Raw genomic sequence first — 19,485 nt, 5'->3', positions numbered from 1 at the left:
CTTGTATAGAAAATTTTGTCAAATTTTATTTCTATAGAAAATTTTGCCAAAATTTTATTTCTACAGAAAATTATGTAAAACATTTATTTCTATAGAAAATTTTGTCAAATTTTATTTCTATAGAAAATTTTGTCAAATTTTATTTCTATAGAAAATTTTGCCAAAATTTTATTTCTATAGAAAATTTTGTCAAAATTTATTTCTATAGAAAATTTTGCCAAAATTTTATTTCTATAGAAAATTTTGTCAAAATTTTATATCTATAGAAAATGTTGTCAAAAATTTATTTCGTTAGAAAAATTTATTTCTATAGAAAATTTTGTCAAAAATGTATTTCTGTAGAAAATTTTGTCAAAATTTTATTTCTATAGAAAATTTTCTCAAAATTTTATTTCTATAGAAAATATGGTCAAAATGTTATTTCTACAGAAAACATGGTCAAAATTTTGTTTCTATAGAAATTCTTGTTAGCATTTTATGTCTATAGAAAATTTTGTCAAAATTTTATTTTTATGGAAAATTTTGACAAAATTTTATTTATATAATAAATTTTCTCAAAATTTTATTTCTATAGAAAATTTTCTCAAAATTTTATTTATATAGAAAATTTTCTCAAAATTTTATTTATACAGAAAATTTTCTCAAAACTTTATTTCTATAGAAAATATTGTCAAAACTTTGTTTCTATAGAAAATATTGTGAAAATTTTATTTCTATAGAAAATTTTGTGAAAATTTTATGTCTATAAAGTTTTTTGTCAAAAATGTTGTTTCTATAAAAATTTTTGTTAAAATTTTATATCTATAGAAAATTTTATCAAAATTTTATTTCTATAGAAAATTTTGTCAAATTTTATTTCTATAATAAATTTTGTCAAAATTTTTTTTTTATAGAAAATTTTGTAAAAATTTTATTTCTTTCGTGTTTTGTTTTTTTTATTGTTAGTTTGTACTGTAATCATATTTGTTGTTTTAATCTCAGCTTTAAAACCATTGTGTTGACTAAACTACAAGAGTAGATTAACCAACAGAGGAAAAGAATTTTTGTCAAATTTATTTGGGCAAAGCCCTATAGACTGCAAGATGGTTGGATGGACGCAGGTTTCGGAATTACCACATTCCTCATCAGCATCCTCTACTTACAATAAAACTATCAACCAATTATCAGAATAAATTCAGGCAGTTCGCCAAACCCAAAGTGAACACCGCTTGAACCTTCCGAAACAAGGTTTATGATAGCCGGCTTATGCCGAAATAAATTCATACGAACATCTCTCTTTTCCTTTGCCACCATCAAATCATCGAGTTGAGTGCAGTTAGGTTAGGTTAGGTGGCAGCCCGATGTATCAGGCTCACTTAAACTATTCAGTCCATTGTGATACCACAGTGGTGAACTTCTCTCTTATCACTGAGTGCTGCCCGATTCCATGTTAAGCTCAATGACAAGGGACCTCATTTTTATAGCCGAGTCCGAACGGCTTTCCACATTGCAGTGAAACCACTTAGAGAAGCTTTGAAACCCTCAGAAATGTCACCAGCATTACTGAGGTGGGATAATCCACCGCTGAAAAACTTTTTGGTGTTCGGTCGAAGCAGGAATCGAACCCACGACCTTATGTATGCAAGGCGGGCATGCTAACCATTGCACCACGGTGGCTCCCTTGAGTGCAGTTGGCTGGGTTTATTTTGAGCGTGCTTCCTCTTACTTCATTCGTGTTTTGTTTTTTTTTTTTTATTGTTGGTTTGTACTCTAATCATATTTGTTGTTTTGATCTCAGCTTTAAAACCATTGTGTTGGCTAAACTACGAGAGTAGCTTAACCAACAGAGGAAAAACATTATTCTCCCCTGTTGGTTAAGATACCCTTGTAGTTTAGTCAACACAATGGTTTTAAAGCTGAGATCAAAACAACAACAAAATGTTATTTCTATAAAAAAAAATGTTGTCCAAATTTGATTTCTATAGAAAATTTTCTCAAAATTTTATTTCTATAGAACATTTTGTCAACATTTCATTTCTTTAGAAAATTGTCAAAATATAATTTCTATAGAAAATTTTGTCAAAAATGTATTTCTATAGAAAATTTTGTCAAAATTTTATTTCTACAGAAAATTTTCTCAAAATTTTGTTTTTATAGAAAATATTCTCAAAATTTTATTGCTATAGAAAATTTTCTCAAAATTTTATTTCTATAGAAAATATTGTCAAAATTTTATTTCAATAGAAAATTTTGTCAATATTTTATTTCTATAGAAAATTTTGTAAAAAATTTTATTTATATAGAAAATTTTGTAAAAATTTTATTTCTATAGAAAATATTGTCAAAATTTTATTTCTATGGAAAAATTTTTTAAAATTTTATTTCTATAGAAAATTTTGTCAAAATTTTATTTTTAAAGAAAATTTGTCAAAATTTTATTTCTATAACAAAAAAATTTTTTGTCAAAATTTTATTTCTATAAAAAATTTTTAGCAAAATTTTCCACAGCTTACTGAAATCTTACTGTTTTTAAGTATGTCTCAACAATTTTATGAACTAAACGTGAGTAGAAAGGTCAATGACGTACACATAAGTTCAATGTGAACTAAAACAAATGAAAATTTTCGTACGATTCTCAAAAATAGTAAGAATGAACTAATGTATGGTTAAAATGGTCATGATTTGGCGCCAATGACTTTCTTCTTTACTTTTAGTTAATTTTTATACCCTCCACCATAGGATGGGGGTATATTAACTTTGTCATTCCGGTTGTAACACATCGAAATATTGCTCTAAGACCCCATAAAGTATATATATTCTGGGTCGTGGTGAAATTCTGAGTCGATCTGAGCATGTCCGTCCGTCCGTCTTTTGAAATCACGCTAACTTCCGAATGAAACAAGCTATCGACGTGAAACTTGGCACAAGCAGTTGTTATTGATGTAGGTCGGATGGTATTGAAAATGGGCCATATCGGTCCACTTTTACGTATAGCCCCCCTAATAAACGGACCCCCAAATTTGGCTTGCGATTGCTCTAAGAGAAGCAAATTTCATCCGATCCAGCCGAAATTTGGTACATGGTGTTAGTATATGGTCTCTAACAACCATGTAAAAATTGGTCCGTATCTGTCCACTTTTACGTATAGCCCCCATATAAACGGACCCCCATATTTGGCTTGCGATTGCTCTAAGAGAAGCACATTTCATCCGATCAGGCTGAAATTTGGTACATGGTGTTAGTATATGATCTCTAATAACCATGCAAAAACTGGTCCATATCGGTCCACTTTTACGTATAGCCCCCATATAAACGGACCCCCAAAATTTGGCTTGCGATTGCTCTAAGAGAAGCAAATTTCATCCGATCCGGCTGAAATTTGGTACCTGACGTTAGTATATGGTCTCTAACAACCATGTAAAAATTGGTCCATAGCGGTCCACTTTTACGTATAGCCCCCATATAAACGGACCCCCAAATTTGGCTTGCGATTGCTCTAAGAGAACCAAATTTCATCCGATCCGGCTGAAATTTGGTACATGGTGTTAGTATATGGTCTCTAACAACCATGCAAAAATTGGTCCAAATCGGTCCATAATTATATATAGCCCCCATATAAACCCATCCCCCGATTTGGCTGGCGGAGCCTCTAAGAGAAGCAAATTTCATCCGATTCGGCTGAAATTCGGTACATGGTGTTGGTATATGTTCTCTAATGACCAAGCAAAAATTGGTCCACATCGGTCCATAATTATATATAGCCCCCATATAAATCGATCCCCAGATTTGTCCTCCGGAGCCTCTTGCAGGAGCAAAATTCATCCGATCCAGTTGAAATTTTGAACATGGTGTTAGAATGTGGTCTCTAACAAACACGCAAGAATTGGTCCATATCGGTCCATATCGGTCTATATCGGTCCATAATTATATATAGCCCCCATATAAACCGTTCCCCAGATTTGATCTCCGGAGCCTCTTGGAGGAGCAAAATTCATCCGATCCGGTTGAAATGTGCAACGTGGTGTTAGTATAAGGCCGCAATTAACCATGCCAAAATTGGTCCATATCGGTCTATAGTATATATAGCCGATCCCCAATCACACAAAAATTGGTCCATATCGGTTCATAATCATGGTTGCCACTCGAGCCAAAAATAATCTACCAAAATTTTATTTTTATAGAAAACATTTTCAAAATGTTATTTTTATAGAAAATTTTTTCAAAATTTTATTTCTATAGAAAATTTTGTCAAAATTGTACTTCTATAGAAAATGTTGTCAAAATTTTATTTTGTCAAAATGTTATTTCTATGGAAACTTAATTACATACGTATTTAATCGACCCTTTTGTAGTTTATGGACCACGTATGGACTATGTGGTATATATTACGTTGTTGGGAAGATTTAAGATACCTTGTCATCGACTTCAGTAGAAGTTTCTACGCAATCCATGTTGGAGGGTATATAAGCTTCGGTCTGGCCTAACTTACGGCCGTATATACTTGTTTATTCTATGAGATGATGTAATTTCGTGAACTGCAGTTAAAAAGTACAACAGGACATAAAAATTTCCTGGTTTTAACAACGCTTTGTGGAAATCTTAAAAAGGTAGAGTAAAATTTAGTTCAATTTTCGTGTGTGGTAGTTCATTCTTCCTATAAAACAGTTCACTTTTTTTTTCGGTGTACTATGTCATATCTTGGTTTATGTTCCACTTGCATTTGTATTTGTAAATAATCCTTCGAGTGCTGTATTGTATTCATTGCAGAATTTTGTTTTTTTTCCATTGTATTTCTTTTACTTTTGTTTCATTTCCTTCATGGCATATCATTGCTCTTTCAATATCATCAGATTTGTTTTCTTCTCCATTCCTTCCTTTTCCAGGACACAGTGGTATTAATACTTCAGCATCCTTTAATAATTCATCGCTTGAAGTAAACTCAAGTGCTACAAGGCGGAGAAGTAGGAGTGAAGTAGAAGTAACATCATCAGCGGCAGCGGTAGCGGTGACGACAGGAGCGGGAGCGGCAGTAATACAAAATCTTCGACATCAGCCACGTTTTGCCACATTGAATTGCATTAATGGCAATAGTGAGGACAACATTGTCGAAGGAGAAGAAGAATATGAGAACAGAGAAGACCATTTCTTGCTAAATCCAATCAGTGAAGAGCAAGAACAACGACGACCCTTCTTTTTGTGTCGTACACCACCACCGAATTACAATTCTTTGCCAGTGACACCACCACCCAGTTATACACCACCATCATACAGTCGTTTGGAATTATTACCATCACCATCAAATTCTAGAGATCTTCTCAATGTCTCTGGCAATGTCATTGATGGTGATGATGCAGCAGCAGCACCAGTCAGCCATCAGTATCAGGAATATCGTCATCCACGTCCGTTACATGGATATCAACCACAAACACCACAACCTTTAAGGCCTTATCAAGTACCGGAAGTTCCTGCCTCTATCAATGATGGTATAAATGCGACTGATGAAGATTATATTCTAGTAAATGGTGGTGGACAAAGACGACGTCCTGCATCCTGCATCATAGCTCAATCATCACAAGCCGTTTTAAGTGGAATATCGACGCCGGTGCTATATGACCAAGAGAGATCTGGTGGGTTGGGGACTAATGGAAGGTATCCAACGAGAAATGTGGCAACAGTGTTTGGGCCGCAAAGACAAAATTCCTTGCATTGTCACATCCCAGCACAACAACAACAACAACAGCAACAGCAACTTCAGCAAAGACGCCGAAAACAACGACGACGAAAATTACATTTACTGCAACAACAACAACAACAACACCACCATCATCTATCCCAGAGTCATCCTTCTTCAAATACTCCCCTCATTAGTCTCAATAACAGCCACAACATTGCCACCATTGCAACAGATTCCTCAGATAATACCTCAAGTCTTAGCGATTCCAATGATATTTTCAATGGCGAGGAAAGTTCGATTGTGGGAAGTAATCGAGATCAAAGGAGACGCCGTCGCCAGCGGTTATTAAAATTAAGAGGTAAGTGGAGTACGTGTAATAGAATTGAAAGCTTCTTGAGAATTTTCTATGATGCCAATTTCAAACCAATTCCAAACCAATTTTCGATATATAGAAATAACATTTTGAAAAAATTTTCAATAGAAATACAATGTAGACAAATTTTTCCATCGATATAAAATTTTGACAAAATTTCCTATGGAAATCAAATTTTGACAAAATTTTCTATAGAAATCAAATTTTGACAAAATTTTCTATAGAAATAAAATTTTGACAAAATTTTCTATAGAAATAAAATTTTGACAAAATTTTCTATAGAAATAAAATTTTGACAATATTTTCTATAGAAATAAAATTTTGGCAAAATTTTCTATAGAAATAAAATTTTCACTAAATTTTCTGTAGAAATAAAATTTTGACGAAATTTTCTATAGAAATAAAATTTTGACAAAATTTTCTATAGAAATAAAATGTTGGCAAAATTTTCTATAGAAATAAAATTTTCACAAAATTTTCTATAGAAATAAAATTTTCACAAAATTTTCTATAGAAATAAAATTTTGACAAAATTTTCCATAGAAATAAAATTTTGACAAAATTTTCTATAGAAATAAAATTTTGACAAAATTTTCTTTAGAAATAAAATTTTGACAAAATTTTCCATAGAAATAAAATTTTGACAAAATTTCCTATGGAAATCAAATTTTGACAAAATTTTCTATAGAAATCAAATTTTGACAAAATTTTCTATAGAAATAAAATTTTGACAAAATTTTCTATAGAAATAAAATTTTGACAAAATTTTCTATAGAAATAAAATTTCGAAAAAATTTTCTATAGAAATAAATTTTTGACAAAATTTTCTATAGAAATAAAATTTCGAAAAAATTTTCTATAGAAATAAAATTTTGACAAAATTTTCTATAGAAATAAAATTTTCTATAGAAATACAATTTGGCAATATTTTCTATAGAAATAAAATTTTGGCAAAATTTTCTATAGAAATAAAATTTTCACAAAATTTTCTGTAGAAATAAAATTTTGACGAAATTTTCTATAGAAATAAAATTTTGACAAAATTTTCTATAGAAATAAAATGTTGGCAAAATTTTCTATAGAAATAAAATTTTCACAAAATTTTCTATAGAAATAAAATTTTCACAAAATTTTCTATAGAAATAAAATTTTCACAAAATTTTCTATAGAAATAAAATTTTGACAAAATTTTCCATAGAAATAAAATTTTGACAACATTTTCTATAGAAATAAAATTTTGACAAAATTTTCTTTAGAAATAAAATTTGGCAAAATTTTCCATAGAAATAAAATTTTGACAAAATTTCCTATGGAAATCAAATTTTGACAAAATTTTCTATAGAAATCAAATTTTGGCAAAATTTTCTATAGAAATAAAATTTTGACAAAATTTTCTATAGAAATAAAATTTTTACAAAATTTTCTATAGAAATAAAGTTTTGACAAATTTTTCCATAGATATAAAATTTTGACAAAATTTTCTATAGAAATAAAATTTTGACAAAATTTTCTATAGAAATAAAATTATGGCAAAATTTTCTATAGAAATAAAATGTTCACAAAATTTTATATAGAAATAAAATGTTGACAAAATTTTCTATAGAAATAAATGTTGGCAAAATTTTCTATAGAGATAAAATTTTCACAAAATTTTCTATAGAAATAAAATTTTGAGAAAATTTTCTATAGAAATAAAATTTTCACAAAATATTCTTGTAACGACGAGTTTCCTCCGGTCGCTGGGGTATTGCTCGCGGGGGAATTTTCCCTCACAAAAATTTGTTTGTGTAGTGACCGAGAAAGGAAAAGACGGTGTTTTATGTCGATATTTAAGTTTTATTTATGGTAAATCGTTAGAGTAGTATATAATTGGTTGGGCTGCGGATGATGTGAGTACAGGGTACTGCTTCGACGAGGCTTGATATGGTGGCCTGGTTAAGCACACCGGACTAGACTAACCACGGATTTGGTCTGATGGACGGTAGAGGTGAGCTGACTTGCGTCGTATCTTGGTAAGAGATCTGGGCAGGATCTTGCACTGGCGAATTTGGGTGGTGAAATGGCGACTTGACTAAATACGCTCTCGAAGTCCAGGCGGAAACATGCGTTGGCGAATGTGTGTGATTGACTGGCGACCTGGCTAAGTACGCTCTGAAAGACTGGGCGATTAAATGGCGACCTGGTTAAGTACGCTCTGAAGGACTGGGCGATTAAATGGCGACCTAGTTAAGTACGCCCCATAAATCCGGTGCGACGTATGTAAACGAGACAGTGGTGAGTCAAAGGTGATCCTGTGAAACCTGATGTGGAGCGAGTAGAACTAGAATAATACTAAGCGACGAGGAATAACGAACGAACAGTGCCCTAGAACGAACTAGAGACCCGGGAAGGCGGAGTGTATATATGCGACGATACTAGGAATGGTGACCTTGGTAAGTACAGCGTTAATGGGATCGTGTAGATCTGGAGTGACTGCGACCTGGGTAAGTACACAAGCCAAATGAAGGGCAGAGACAATGGGATAGTGTAGATCTGGAGTGACTGCGACCTGGGTAAGTACGCAAGCCAAATGAAGGGCAGAGGCAATGGGATCGTGTAGATCTGGAGTGACTGCGACCTGGGTAAGTACACAAGCCAAATGAAGGGCAGAGACAATGGGATCGTGTAGATTTGGAGTGACTGCGACCTGGGTAAGTACACAAGCCAAATGAAGGGCAGAGACAATGGGATCGTGTAGATCTGGAGTGACTGCGACCTGGATAAGTACACAAGTTAAATGGACTGTGGCCTATTCGTCTTTGATGCAGAGGAAACACGTGGTACAATGTAAACCGGTGACCTTGAACAGATGTCAAATTGGGGACAAAGTCAATGAGATCGTGAAGATCGAAAGTGACTGCGACCTGGATAACAGGTTGGCAGATAAGTCCCTGGTCTAACATAGTTCCCTTCAAGAGCGATACAACGATTATAACGACCTTCCAATTTTTTGATACCATTTTGGTAGTACTCCTTCGGTTTTGCCTCAAAATAGGCCTCAGTTTCGGCTATCACCTCTTCATTGCTGCCAAATTTTTTAACTGCGAGCATGCTTTTGAGGTCTGAGAACAAGAAAAGTCACTGGGGGCCAGATCTGGAGAATACGGTGGGTGGGGAAGCAATTCGAAGTCTAATTCATGAATTTTTGTTATCGTTCTCAATGACTTGTGACACGGTGCGTTGTCTTGGTGGAACAACACTTTTTTCTTCTTCATATGGGGCCGTTTTACCGCGATTTCGACCTTCAAACGCTCCAATAACGCCATATAATAGTCACTGTTGATGGTTTTTCCCTTCTCAAGATAATCGATAAAAATTATTCCATGCGCATCGCAAAAAACAGAGGCCATTACTTTGCCAGCGGACTTTTGAGTCTTTCCACGCTTTGGAGACGGTTCACCGGTCGGTGTCCACTCAGCCGACTGTCGATTGGACTCAGGAGTGTAGCGATGGAGCCATGTTTCATCCATTGTCACATATCGACGGAAAAACTCGAGTGTATTACGAGTTAACAGCTGCAAACACCGCTCAGAATCATCAACACGTTGTTGTTTTTGGTCAAATGTGAGCTCGCGCGGTACCCATTTTGCACAGAGCTTCCGCATATCCAAATATTGATGAATGATATGACCAACACGTTCCTTTGATATCTTTAAGGCCTCTGATATCTCGATCAACTTGATTTTACGGTCATTCAAAATCATTTTGTGGATTTTTTTGATGTTTTCTTCGGTAACCACCTCTTTCGGGCGTCCACTGCGTTCACCGTCCTCCGTGCTCATTTCACCACGCTTGAATTTTGCATACCAATCAATTATTGTTGATTTCCCTGGGGCAGAGTCCGGAAACTCATTATCAAGCCAAGTTTTTGCTTCCACCGTATTTTTTCCCTTCAGAAAACAGTATTTTATCAAAACACGTAATTCCTTTTTCCATTTCTTTTTCACAATAACAAAAGTTGCTTCACAAAAGGCGCTCCATCTCACAAACTAATTGACTTAAAGGGTGATACGGTCAAAATTTGGTCAATAACAACTTGACGTATTTCTTTCAATTTTGCATATAAAAAACCTGAACACCCCTCATTTTGAAGGTGTGTGTGTGTGTAGAATGTTGCTCCTATTTTTATTTTGGAATTCACTCTTCAGTTGTCAAAATACCGTCCAAGCAAGAAGAGCAGCGTATCAAAATTTTGCTCGCTCATCGCGATTTTGCAAAGCTGGCAAAATCGCTAAAAGTTGCCAAATCAACCGTTACAAATGTAATTAAAGTGTTTGGGGAACGTTTGTCGAAAGCCAGGAAGTCTGGATCGGGGGGAAATCGAAAACCGGAAGCCGCTGAGACGACAAAGAGAGTTGCCGGTAGTTTCAAGCGAAACCCTAACCTCTCTCTCCGAGATGCCGCAAATAAGCTGGGTGTATCGTCTACAACCGTGCATCGAGCCAAAAAACGAGCCGGACTATCGACTTACAAGAAGGTAGTGACTCCAAATCGCGATGATAAACAAAATACGACGGCCAAAGCGCAATCCCGGAGGCTGTACACGACGATGCTGACGAAGTTTGACTGCATGGTAATGGACGACAAAACCTACGTCAAAGCCGACTACAAGCAGCTTCCGGGACAGGAAGGGAAACGTAGCAGATATTTTCAAGCACATAAAACTGTCAAAGTTCGCAAAGAAATATCTGGTTTGGCAAGCCATCTGTACCTGTGGATTGAAAAGCAGCATTTTCAAAGCTTCCGGGACTGTCAACCAAGAAATTTACGTGAAAGAGTGTTTGAATAAACGTCTGCTGCCTTTCCTGAAGAAACACGGTTGTTCCGTACTGTTTTGGCCGGATTTGGCATCTTGCCATTACGGTAAAAAGGCCATGGAGTGGTACGCCGCAAACAACGTGCAGGTGGTTCCCAAGGACAAGAACCCTCCCAACACGCCAGAGCTCCGCCCAATTGAGATATACTGGACTATTGTCAAGCGGAACCTAAAGAAGACCAAAAAAACTGCTAAGGACGAGCAGCAGTTCAAGGCAAGCTGGCTTTCTGCGGCGAAGAAGGTGGACAAGGTGGCTGTACAAAATCTGATGGCAGATGTCAAGCGTGAGGCCCGGCAATTCGGATTTGGAAAAGCGAAAGCCTAACTGAATATTTTTCCTGAATTTTATACTAATTGAACTTGAAAAAGAAATTTAATTTGATTTTTTAAATAAACGATTTCACCGATTTACACGCGTTTTCCCTTGACCAAATTTTGACCGTATCACCCTTTACAGACGTCAAATTGCATTTAATACAAGCGACGCCATCTATGTGTCAGACCGGGGACTTATCAGCCAACCTGTTAAATATGGGAACATATCTAAACTTGAGCCGATGCAAATTCAATAGCGTTCGTGGCAAAAACGCACTGAATCAAATTTCATCAAAATTGGTTAACTACGAACAACAAATACAGGGACAGAAACCAAGGAATGGATCAACTTTGGGGGTGATTCTAAATGTTTTTTGTTTTGTGTTTTTTTATTGTGCTTTTTTTATTGAAATGCATAGTTGGGCGTGTTAACTTTCCGTTTTGTTTATCCGAAATAAATACTTTTTTGTTTTTAACCAAAACAAACGTTTTATTTTAATATTATTTAAATTGCCGATTTTTTGACGATTTTTTCCCAAAAAATGTGACGATTATTTTTCAAATTTTATTGGCAGCCCTGCATTAATCTCTGCTAATAGAGAGAGAGAGAGAGTTGGAGTTGTGAGATGAGTGAAGAGATCAATTAGAGATAAATTAAAACGCTCAGAGGCTGTGAGTAACAGCATACAAAACCTGTCAAAGAGCATAAACTTGGTGATTTTTGTTTTTGTTTTTTAAGCGTCATTCATTCATGTTGTTTCTATGGTTTAAGACTTTCTGTAATACGAATGACAGTCGTGATAGCAAGTTAATTTGATTGAATCGGAAGTGGGGCTTTTAATGGTTTTCGGAAAGAAAAAAAAAACAAAACAAACCGGTTACTCCAATATTAATGTTTTGGCTCATGTGTGGAGATTGCATGCTTTGTATGGGGCCAGAGCATAGATTAACCAAAACAAAGCTGTTTCAACTGTCGTAGAAGACTGTCTTGGACTTGGTGCTTTTGCGGCAAAAACACCCATCAAAAACAAACAAAATTTCAAATCACGTTCCAAAAATTGCCCCTGGAAAATAAAGGGGACGCGTAATTTAAATTCAAAGAAATGCAGTCATTTCGTTGGTTTGCAGCATTATGGGTAATGGCAGTGGTTATTGAACCCATACCAAAAACCTTGGCCTTGACCACCACAGTAAGTAAACAAAGGTGCCCTTAAAAATTTGGTAACTATGTAAACTCTATGGTGTTTCCAGTGTGATCGCATTACCCGACATGGCTATCCATGTGAAGATCATAAAGTGACAACCAGTGATGGTTATATTTTGACCATGTTTCGTATACCGAAATCGCATCGGTCTTTGCAAAAGACCGCACAGTTAGAGTCGAATAGACCTGCCGTACTTCTAATGCATGGTACTCAATGCTCATCTGATATGTGGGTCCTTAATGGACCCAATGATGGTTTACCCTTTATGTTAGCCGATGGTGGTTTCGATGTATGGCTGGGTAATGTTCGTGGCAATTTGTATTCAAGAAATCACACAAATCTTTCGCCATCTTCGAGGGAATTTATGGATTACTCATGGGATGAAATTGGTCAAATGGATGTTCCAGCAAAAATTGATTATATACTCGAGAAGACGAGCCAAAAGAGTCTTCATTATGTGGGATTTTCACAGGGCACCAGAATTTTCATGATTTTACTCTCGAGCAAACCGAAATATAATCAGAAAATAAAATCATCTCATATGTTGGGACCCGGAGTGTTTCTGTGTCATGTACGCTCCCAATTGCCTGCATTATTGGCTCCTTATTTGGGTAGACCAAATGCTTTGTCCAGTTTCTTTGGTTCCATATCGAGTAATAGCTTTGGAGAATTACTTAGATCCTTGGCACCTGATTTTTGCCGGCAGCCCTCATTTGAAGATATATGTATAACGGCCTTACAGTCGATGGTGGGTAGAGATTCACCATATATAAATCGGGTAAGTTTAAGCGCGAATACTAATAATCAAATACCAATTAGTTCAATTAATTTTTTATTTAAACTTTGAAAATTATATACATGAATGTTTCAATTAAAAAATTAATTGATACAATTACACAAATTTAATCTCAGTTACTTTGGCAATTATTATTTTTATTTTGGTTTCATCACATAAATATTTTTTTTTTGTTAATTGAAGAGCAATTTAAACATTAAATTATAATTAAAAATTAATTTTAAACCATTTTTTTTTAATTGAAAAAATCAATTAAAAATACATTTAAACCCTTTTTCAACTAAAAAAAAATAATTAAAATTTATTTTTTATTAAAATTTCCATGTAGGTAATTTCAAAATTGAAATTTAATTGAAATTTAAATTTTAATTAAAAAAAAATAATTTAAAATCATTTTTTTAATTAAATTTGAAAATAGTTTTTTAAATAAAAGAAATAATTACAAGTAAATTTTGTTTATTTAGATACATTTAAATTGAAAATAATTAAAATTATTTTTTTTATTAAAATTTCCATGTAGGTAATTTCAAAATCGAAATTTAATTGATTAAATGTATGCTAAATTTTAATTAAAAAAAATAATTTCAACCCATTTTCTTAATTAAACATTTTTTTAATTAAATTTGAAAATATTTTTTTATATAAAACAATAATTACAAGTAAATTTTGTTTATTATCTAATTTCAAATCCAAAGTTTAATTGATTAATTATATGCTAAATTTTAATTTAAAAAATTTATTTTTTTTTAAATTAAATTTTAAATCATTTTTTTAGATACATTTGAATTAAAAATAATTAAACATATTTTTTTATTAAAATTTCCATGTATGTAATTTCAAATTCAAAGTTTAATTGACTAAATGTATGCAAAATTTTAATTAAAAAAAACATAATATAAAATCATTTTTTTAATTAAACATTTTTTTAAATTAAATTTGAAAATATTTTTTTAAATAAACAAAATAATTACAAGTAAATTTTGTTTATTATCTAATTTAAAATCCAAAGTTTAATTGATTAATTATATGCTAAATTTTAATTTTAAAAATTTATTTTTTAATTAAATTTGAAATCATTTTTTTAGATACATTTAAATAAAAAAATAATTAAAAATAATTTTTTTTTTATTAAAATTTCCATGTATGTAATTTAAAATTCAAAGTTTAATTGATTAAATGTATGCTAAATTTTAATAAAAAAAATAATTAAAAAAATTTTTTAAATTAAACATTTTTTTTAAATTAAATTTGAAAATATTTTTTTAAATAAACAAAATAATTACAAGTAAATTTTGTTTATTATCTAATTTCAAATCCAAAGTTTAATTGATTAATTATATGCTAAATTTTAATTAAAAAAAAATTAATTAAATTTGAAATCATTTTTTTTGTAGATACATTTAAATTAAAAATAATTAAAAATAATTTTTTTATTAAAATTTCCATTTATGTAATTTCAAATTCAAAGTTTAATTGATTAAATGTATGCTAAATTTTAATTTAAAAAAATAATTTAAAATCATTTTTTTAATTAAAATTTTTTTTAATTAAATTTGAAAATATTTTTTTAAATAAAAAAAAAATAATAATTACAAGTAAATTTTGTTTATTATCTAATTTCAAATCCAAAATCTAATCGATTAATTATATGCTAAATTTTAATTTAAAAAATTTATTTTTTTTAATTAAATTTGAAGTCCTTTTATTTAGATACATTTAAATTAAAAATAATTAAAAATAATTTTTTATTAAAATTTCCATGTATATAATTTCAAATTCAAAGTTTAATTGATTAAATGTATGCTGAATTTTAATAAAAAAAAAATAATTTAAAATCATTTTTTTAATTTAACACTTTTTTAATTAAGTTTGAAAAAATTTTTTTAAATAAAAAATAATAATTACAAGTAAATTTTGTTTATTATCTAATTTCAAATCCAAAGTTTAATTGATTAATTATATGCTAAATTTTAATTTAAAAAAATTATCTAAAATCATTTTTTTAATTAAACATTTTTTTAATTAAATTTGAAAATATTTTTTTAAATAAAAAAAAATAATTACAAGTAAATTTTGTTTTTTATCTAAATCATTTTTTTAATTAAACATTTAAAATCATTTTTTTAAATAAAATTTGAAAATATTTTTTTAAATAAAAAATAATAATTACAAGTAAATTTTGTTTATTATCTAATTTCAAATCCAATGTTTAATTAATTAATTATATGCTAAATTTTAATTTAAAAAAAATTATTTAAAATCATTTTTTTAATTAAACATTTTTTTAAATTAAATTTGGAAATATTTTTTAAATAAAAAAAATAATTACAAGTAAATTTTGTTTTTTATCTAATTTCAAATCCAAAGTTTAATTTATTAATTATATGCTAAATTTTAATTTAAAAAATTAATTTTTTTTTAATTAAATTTGAAATCATTTTTTTTTTAGAAACATTTAAATTAATTAAACATTTTTTTTAATTAAATTTGAAAATATTTTTTTTAATAAAAACAATAATTAAAAGTAAATTTTTTTTATTATCTAATTTCAAATCCAAAATTTAATTGATTAATTATATGCTAAATTTTAATTTAAAAATTTATTTTTTTAAATTAAATTTGAAGTAATTTTTTTAGATACATTTAAATTAAAAATAATTTTTTTTTTTAAATTTCCATGTATATAATTTCAAATTCAAAGTTTAATTGATTAAATGTATGCTAAATTTTAATTAAAAAAAATAATTTAAAATCATTTTTTTAATTAAATTTGAAAATATTTTTTTAAATAAAAAAAAATAATTACAAGTAAATTTTGTTTATTATCTAATTTCAAATCCAAAGTTTAGTTGATTAATTATAAATTTTAATTTAATTTTTTTTAAATTTTTATTAATTTTTTTTAATTAAATTTGAAATCAGTTTTTTAGATACATTTTAATTAAAAATAATTAAAATTAATTTTTTTATTAAAATTTAAAAAATGTATGCTAGATTTTAATTTAAAAAAAAATAATTTAAAATCATTTTTTTAATTAAATTTGAAAATATTTTTTTAAATAAAAAAAAATAATTACAAGTAAATTTTGTTTATTATCTAATTTCAAATCCAAAGTTTAGTTGATTAATTATATGCTAAATTTTAATTGCAAAAAATTATTTTTTAATTAAATTTGAAATCATTTTTTAGATATATTTAAATAAAAAAATAATTAAAAATAATTTTTTTATTAAAATTTCCATACATTGATTAAATGTATGCTAAATTTTAATTAAAAAAAAAATATTTAAAATCAATTTTTTAAATAAATTTTTAATTAAATTTGAAATCATTTTTATAAATAAAAAAAAAATTAAAAATAAATTTTGTTTTTTAAAATTTTCATGTATGTAATTTCAAATTCAAAGTTTAATTAATTAAATGTATGCTATTTTTTTACAACATTTTAAAACTTTGTTTTTAATTAAAAAAAATAACTAAAAATTAATTTTAAAACATTTTTTTAATTGAAAAATTCAATATATGTAATTTCAAATTCAAAGATTAATTGATCAAAACATTTTTTTCTCCCCACTAAAATATAGGGTTTTCCAACAAGAGGTGTTATTATGAATTACCCTGTATTTCGGTTCCTGTTACGTTTACAAATTAGACCATTACCAACAAGGGATATATAAACACTTCAACATCGCATTGAAATCGAAAAAAAATCATTACAAAAATGATAAAAATTTTGAAATTAAAAAATCATCTTGACTGGAATGACCCATTTCCACCTGGGTGGCTATGTAAAAATCGGTATTATATTCGGTTTCGGACCGGTTTCTATTTGAATCATTTAATTTTAAAAGATGAAATTGATTACAAAAATGTGTTCACGGACAGACGGACATGGCTATATCGACTCAGGAGCCCACCCTCGTCTCCTTCTGGGTGTTGCAAACGTATGCACTAACTTATAATACCCTGTGCCACAGTGTGACGCAGGGTATAAAAATTCAAAAGAAAATAATGTTTGCAGAGATCATAATCCTTCTCTAGAATTTGCTTATGCAAAATTTCATGAAAACTATATAGTTGTATTAGCATGGTCGTGGAAGCCATTTGGCTGATACTGTTTTCGTTATTAAGTGCCCTTTTTTTTTATAAGGAACTATATATCGAATTTTTTTTATCTCAAAACATGGGACCTACCTTGAATATAACACCTCCTATTGGAGACCCCTTTAGTTTCTAAACATTTAGTTAATCATCGCCTATTCAATTCCTTCTCATCACCCACAGACCCTCTTACCGGATTTCTTTGCCACCACACCAGCCGGCTCGTCACCACGTCTCACTCTACATTTTCTGCAACTGACTGAATCGTGTAAATTTCAAGCTTTCGATTTTGGTTATGAACGTAATATGCTGAAATATGGCCGAGCATCACCACCATCATACAAATTGGCAAATATCAAACTTCAAACTCCAATTGAATTGTATTTCAGTGAAAACGATTATCTAGCCACTGTTGAAGATATCCAGAATTTAGCCGAAATCATGGGATCTCAAGTCATTCCACATCGTCTCAAGCTAACAAAGTATAATCATTTTGATTTTATTCTAGCCGAAAATGTGAAATCGGTAATTAACGATTGTGTTGTGGATAAAATGCAAAAATATGAGAAAATATCATTTAATGGTAGTTTTTGTAATAATTTTAAAGATAAACCCTTTTAGAAAATCTCCAAAGAAATTTGTTTTATTGGCATGAGGGTAGAAACAGTTGGAAAGACACTAGTGATACAAATGGAGGAAAGGAATACAAAAGTCAAAAATAAAATAATCGATTTTTTGTGAAAAAAAGTTGCAGTCGACTTAGTGTTGACCACTAGTGTTTAAATCTACCAAAATTAAAAAAAGAAGTATATACGGCCGTAAGTTCGGCCAGGCCGAAACTTATATACCCTCCACCATGGATTGCGTAGAAACTTCTTGTAAACACTGCCATTCACAATCGAATTACTTAAGTAACGCTAGCCGATGTCAAGGTATCTTAAAACCTCCTAACACCGTCTTCTAAATTGTATGTAAGTCCATACGTGGTATATATTAAATCAAACAAGTATATACGGCCGTAAGTTCGGCCAGGCCGAAGCTTATGTACCCTCCATCATGGATTGCGTAGAAACTTCATCTAAACACTGCCGTCCACAATCGAATTACTTAAGTTGCGGTAACGCTTGCCGATGGCAAGGTATCTTAAAACCTCCTAACACCATCTTCTAAATTGTATGTAAGTCCATACGTGGTATATATTAAATCAAAAAAGATCGATCCAATACATATATAATTCAGTTTGATAAAGTAGATATAAAATTTTGACAAAATTTTCTACAGAAATATAATTTTAACAAAATTTCCTATAGAAATAAAATGTTCACAAAATTTTCTATAGAAATAAACTTTTGACAAAATTTTCTATAGAAATAAAATCTTGGTAGGTTAATTTTGGCTCGAGTGGCAACCATGATTATGAAACGAATAAAATTTGAACAAAATTTTCTATAGAAATAAAATTTTGATAAAATTTTCTATAGAAATAAAATTTTGACAATGATGAAAATTTTATTATGAACCGAATAAAATTTTAAAAAAATTTTCTCTAGAAATAAAATTTTGACAAAATTTTCTATTGAAATAAAATTTTGACAAAATTTTCTATAGAAATAAAATTTTGGTAGATTATTTTTGGCTCTAGTGGCAACCATGATTATGAACCGATATGGACCAATTTTTGTGTGATTGGACCAATTATGGTATGGTTGTTAGCGACCATATACTAACACCACGTGCCTAATTTGAACCGGATCGGATGAATTTTGCTCCTCCAAGAGGCTCCGGAGGTCAAATCTGGAGAATGTTTTATATGGGGGCTATATATAATTATGGACCGATATGGACCAATTCTGGCACAGTTGTTAAAGATCATATACTAACACCATGTTCCAAATTACAACCGGATTGGATGAAATTTACTTCTCTTTGAGGCTCCGCAACCCAAATCTGGGGATCGGTTTATATGAGCGCCATATATAATTATGGACCGATGTGGACCAATTTTTGCATGGTTGTTAGAGACCATATACCAACATCATGTACCAAATTTCAGCCGGATCGGATGAAATTTACTTCTCTTTGAGGCTCCGCAATCCAAATCTGGGGATCGGTTTATATGGGGGCTGTATATAATTATGGACCGATGTGGACCAATTTTTGCATGATTGTTAGAGACCATATACCAA

The 19,485-nt window shown here is 30.3% G+C and overlaps 2 protein-coding genes across 2 annotated transcripts in view; both read left to right on the top strand.

Moving 5' to 3' along the window:
• The window catches only part of LOC142235935 (uncharacterized), a 40,163-nt gene that overhangs the window by 6,324 nt on the left and 14,354 nt on the right, over positions 1-19,485 (top strand). The window contains exon 2 of the mRNA XM_075307184.1: positions 4,863-6,011. Coding sequence (XP_075163299.1) covers positions 4,863-6,011 — 1,149 coding nt within the window. The remainder of the gene's footprint in view (positions 1-4,862; positions 6,012-19,485) is intronic.
• On the top strand, positions 11,963-17,936 carry LOC142234771 (lipase 3-like). The gene is made up of 3 exons (XM_075305954.1): positions 11,963-12,386; positions 12,448-13,179; positions 17,483-17,936. Exons 1-3 carry the CDS (start codon positions 12,300-12,302, stop codon positions 17,918-17,920), a joined length of 1,257 nt encoding a protein of 418 aa, XP_075162069.1. The 5' UTR covers positions 11,963-12,299; the 3' UTR covers positions 17,921-17,936.

The sequence above is a fragment of the Haematobia irritans genome, chromosome 4 (genome assembly GCF_050003625.1).
Source record: "Haematobia irritans isolate KBUSLIRL chromosome 4, ASM5000362v1, whole genome shotgun sequence".
NCBI lineage: Eukaryota > Metazoa > Arthropoda > Insecta > Diptera > Muscidae > Haematobia > Haematobia irritans.
The sequence above is the reverse complement of the archived record's forward strand: the minus strand, read 5'-3'. Positions and strand labels throughout refer to the sequence as shown.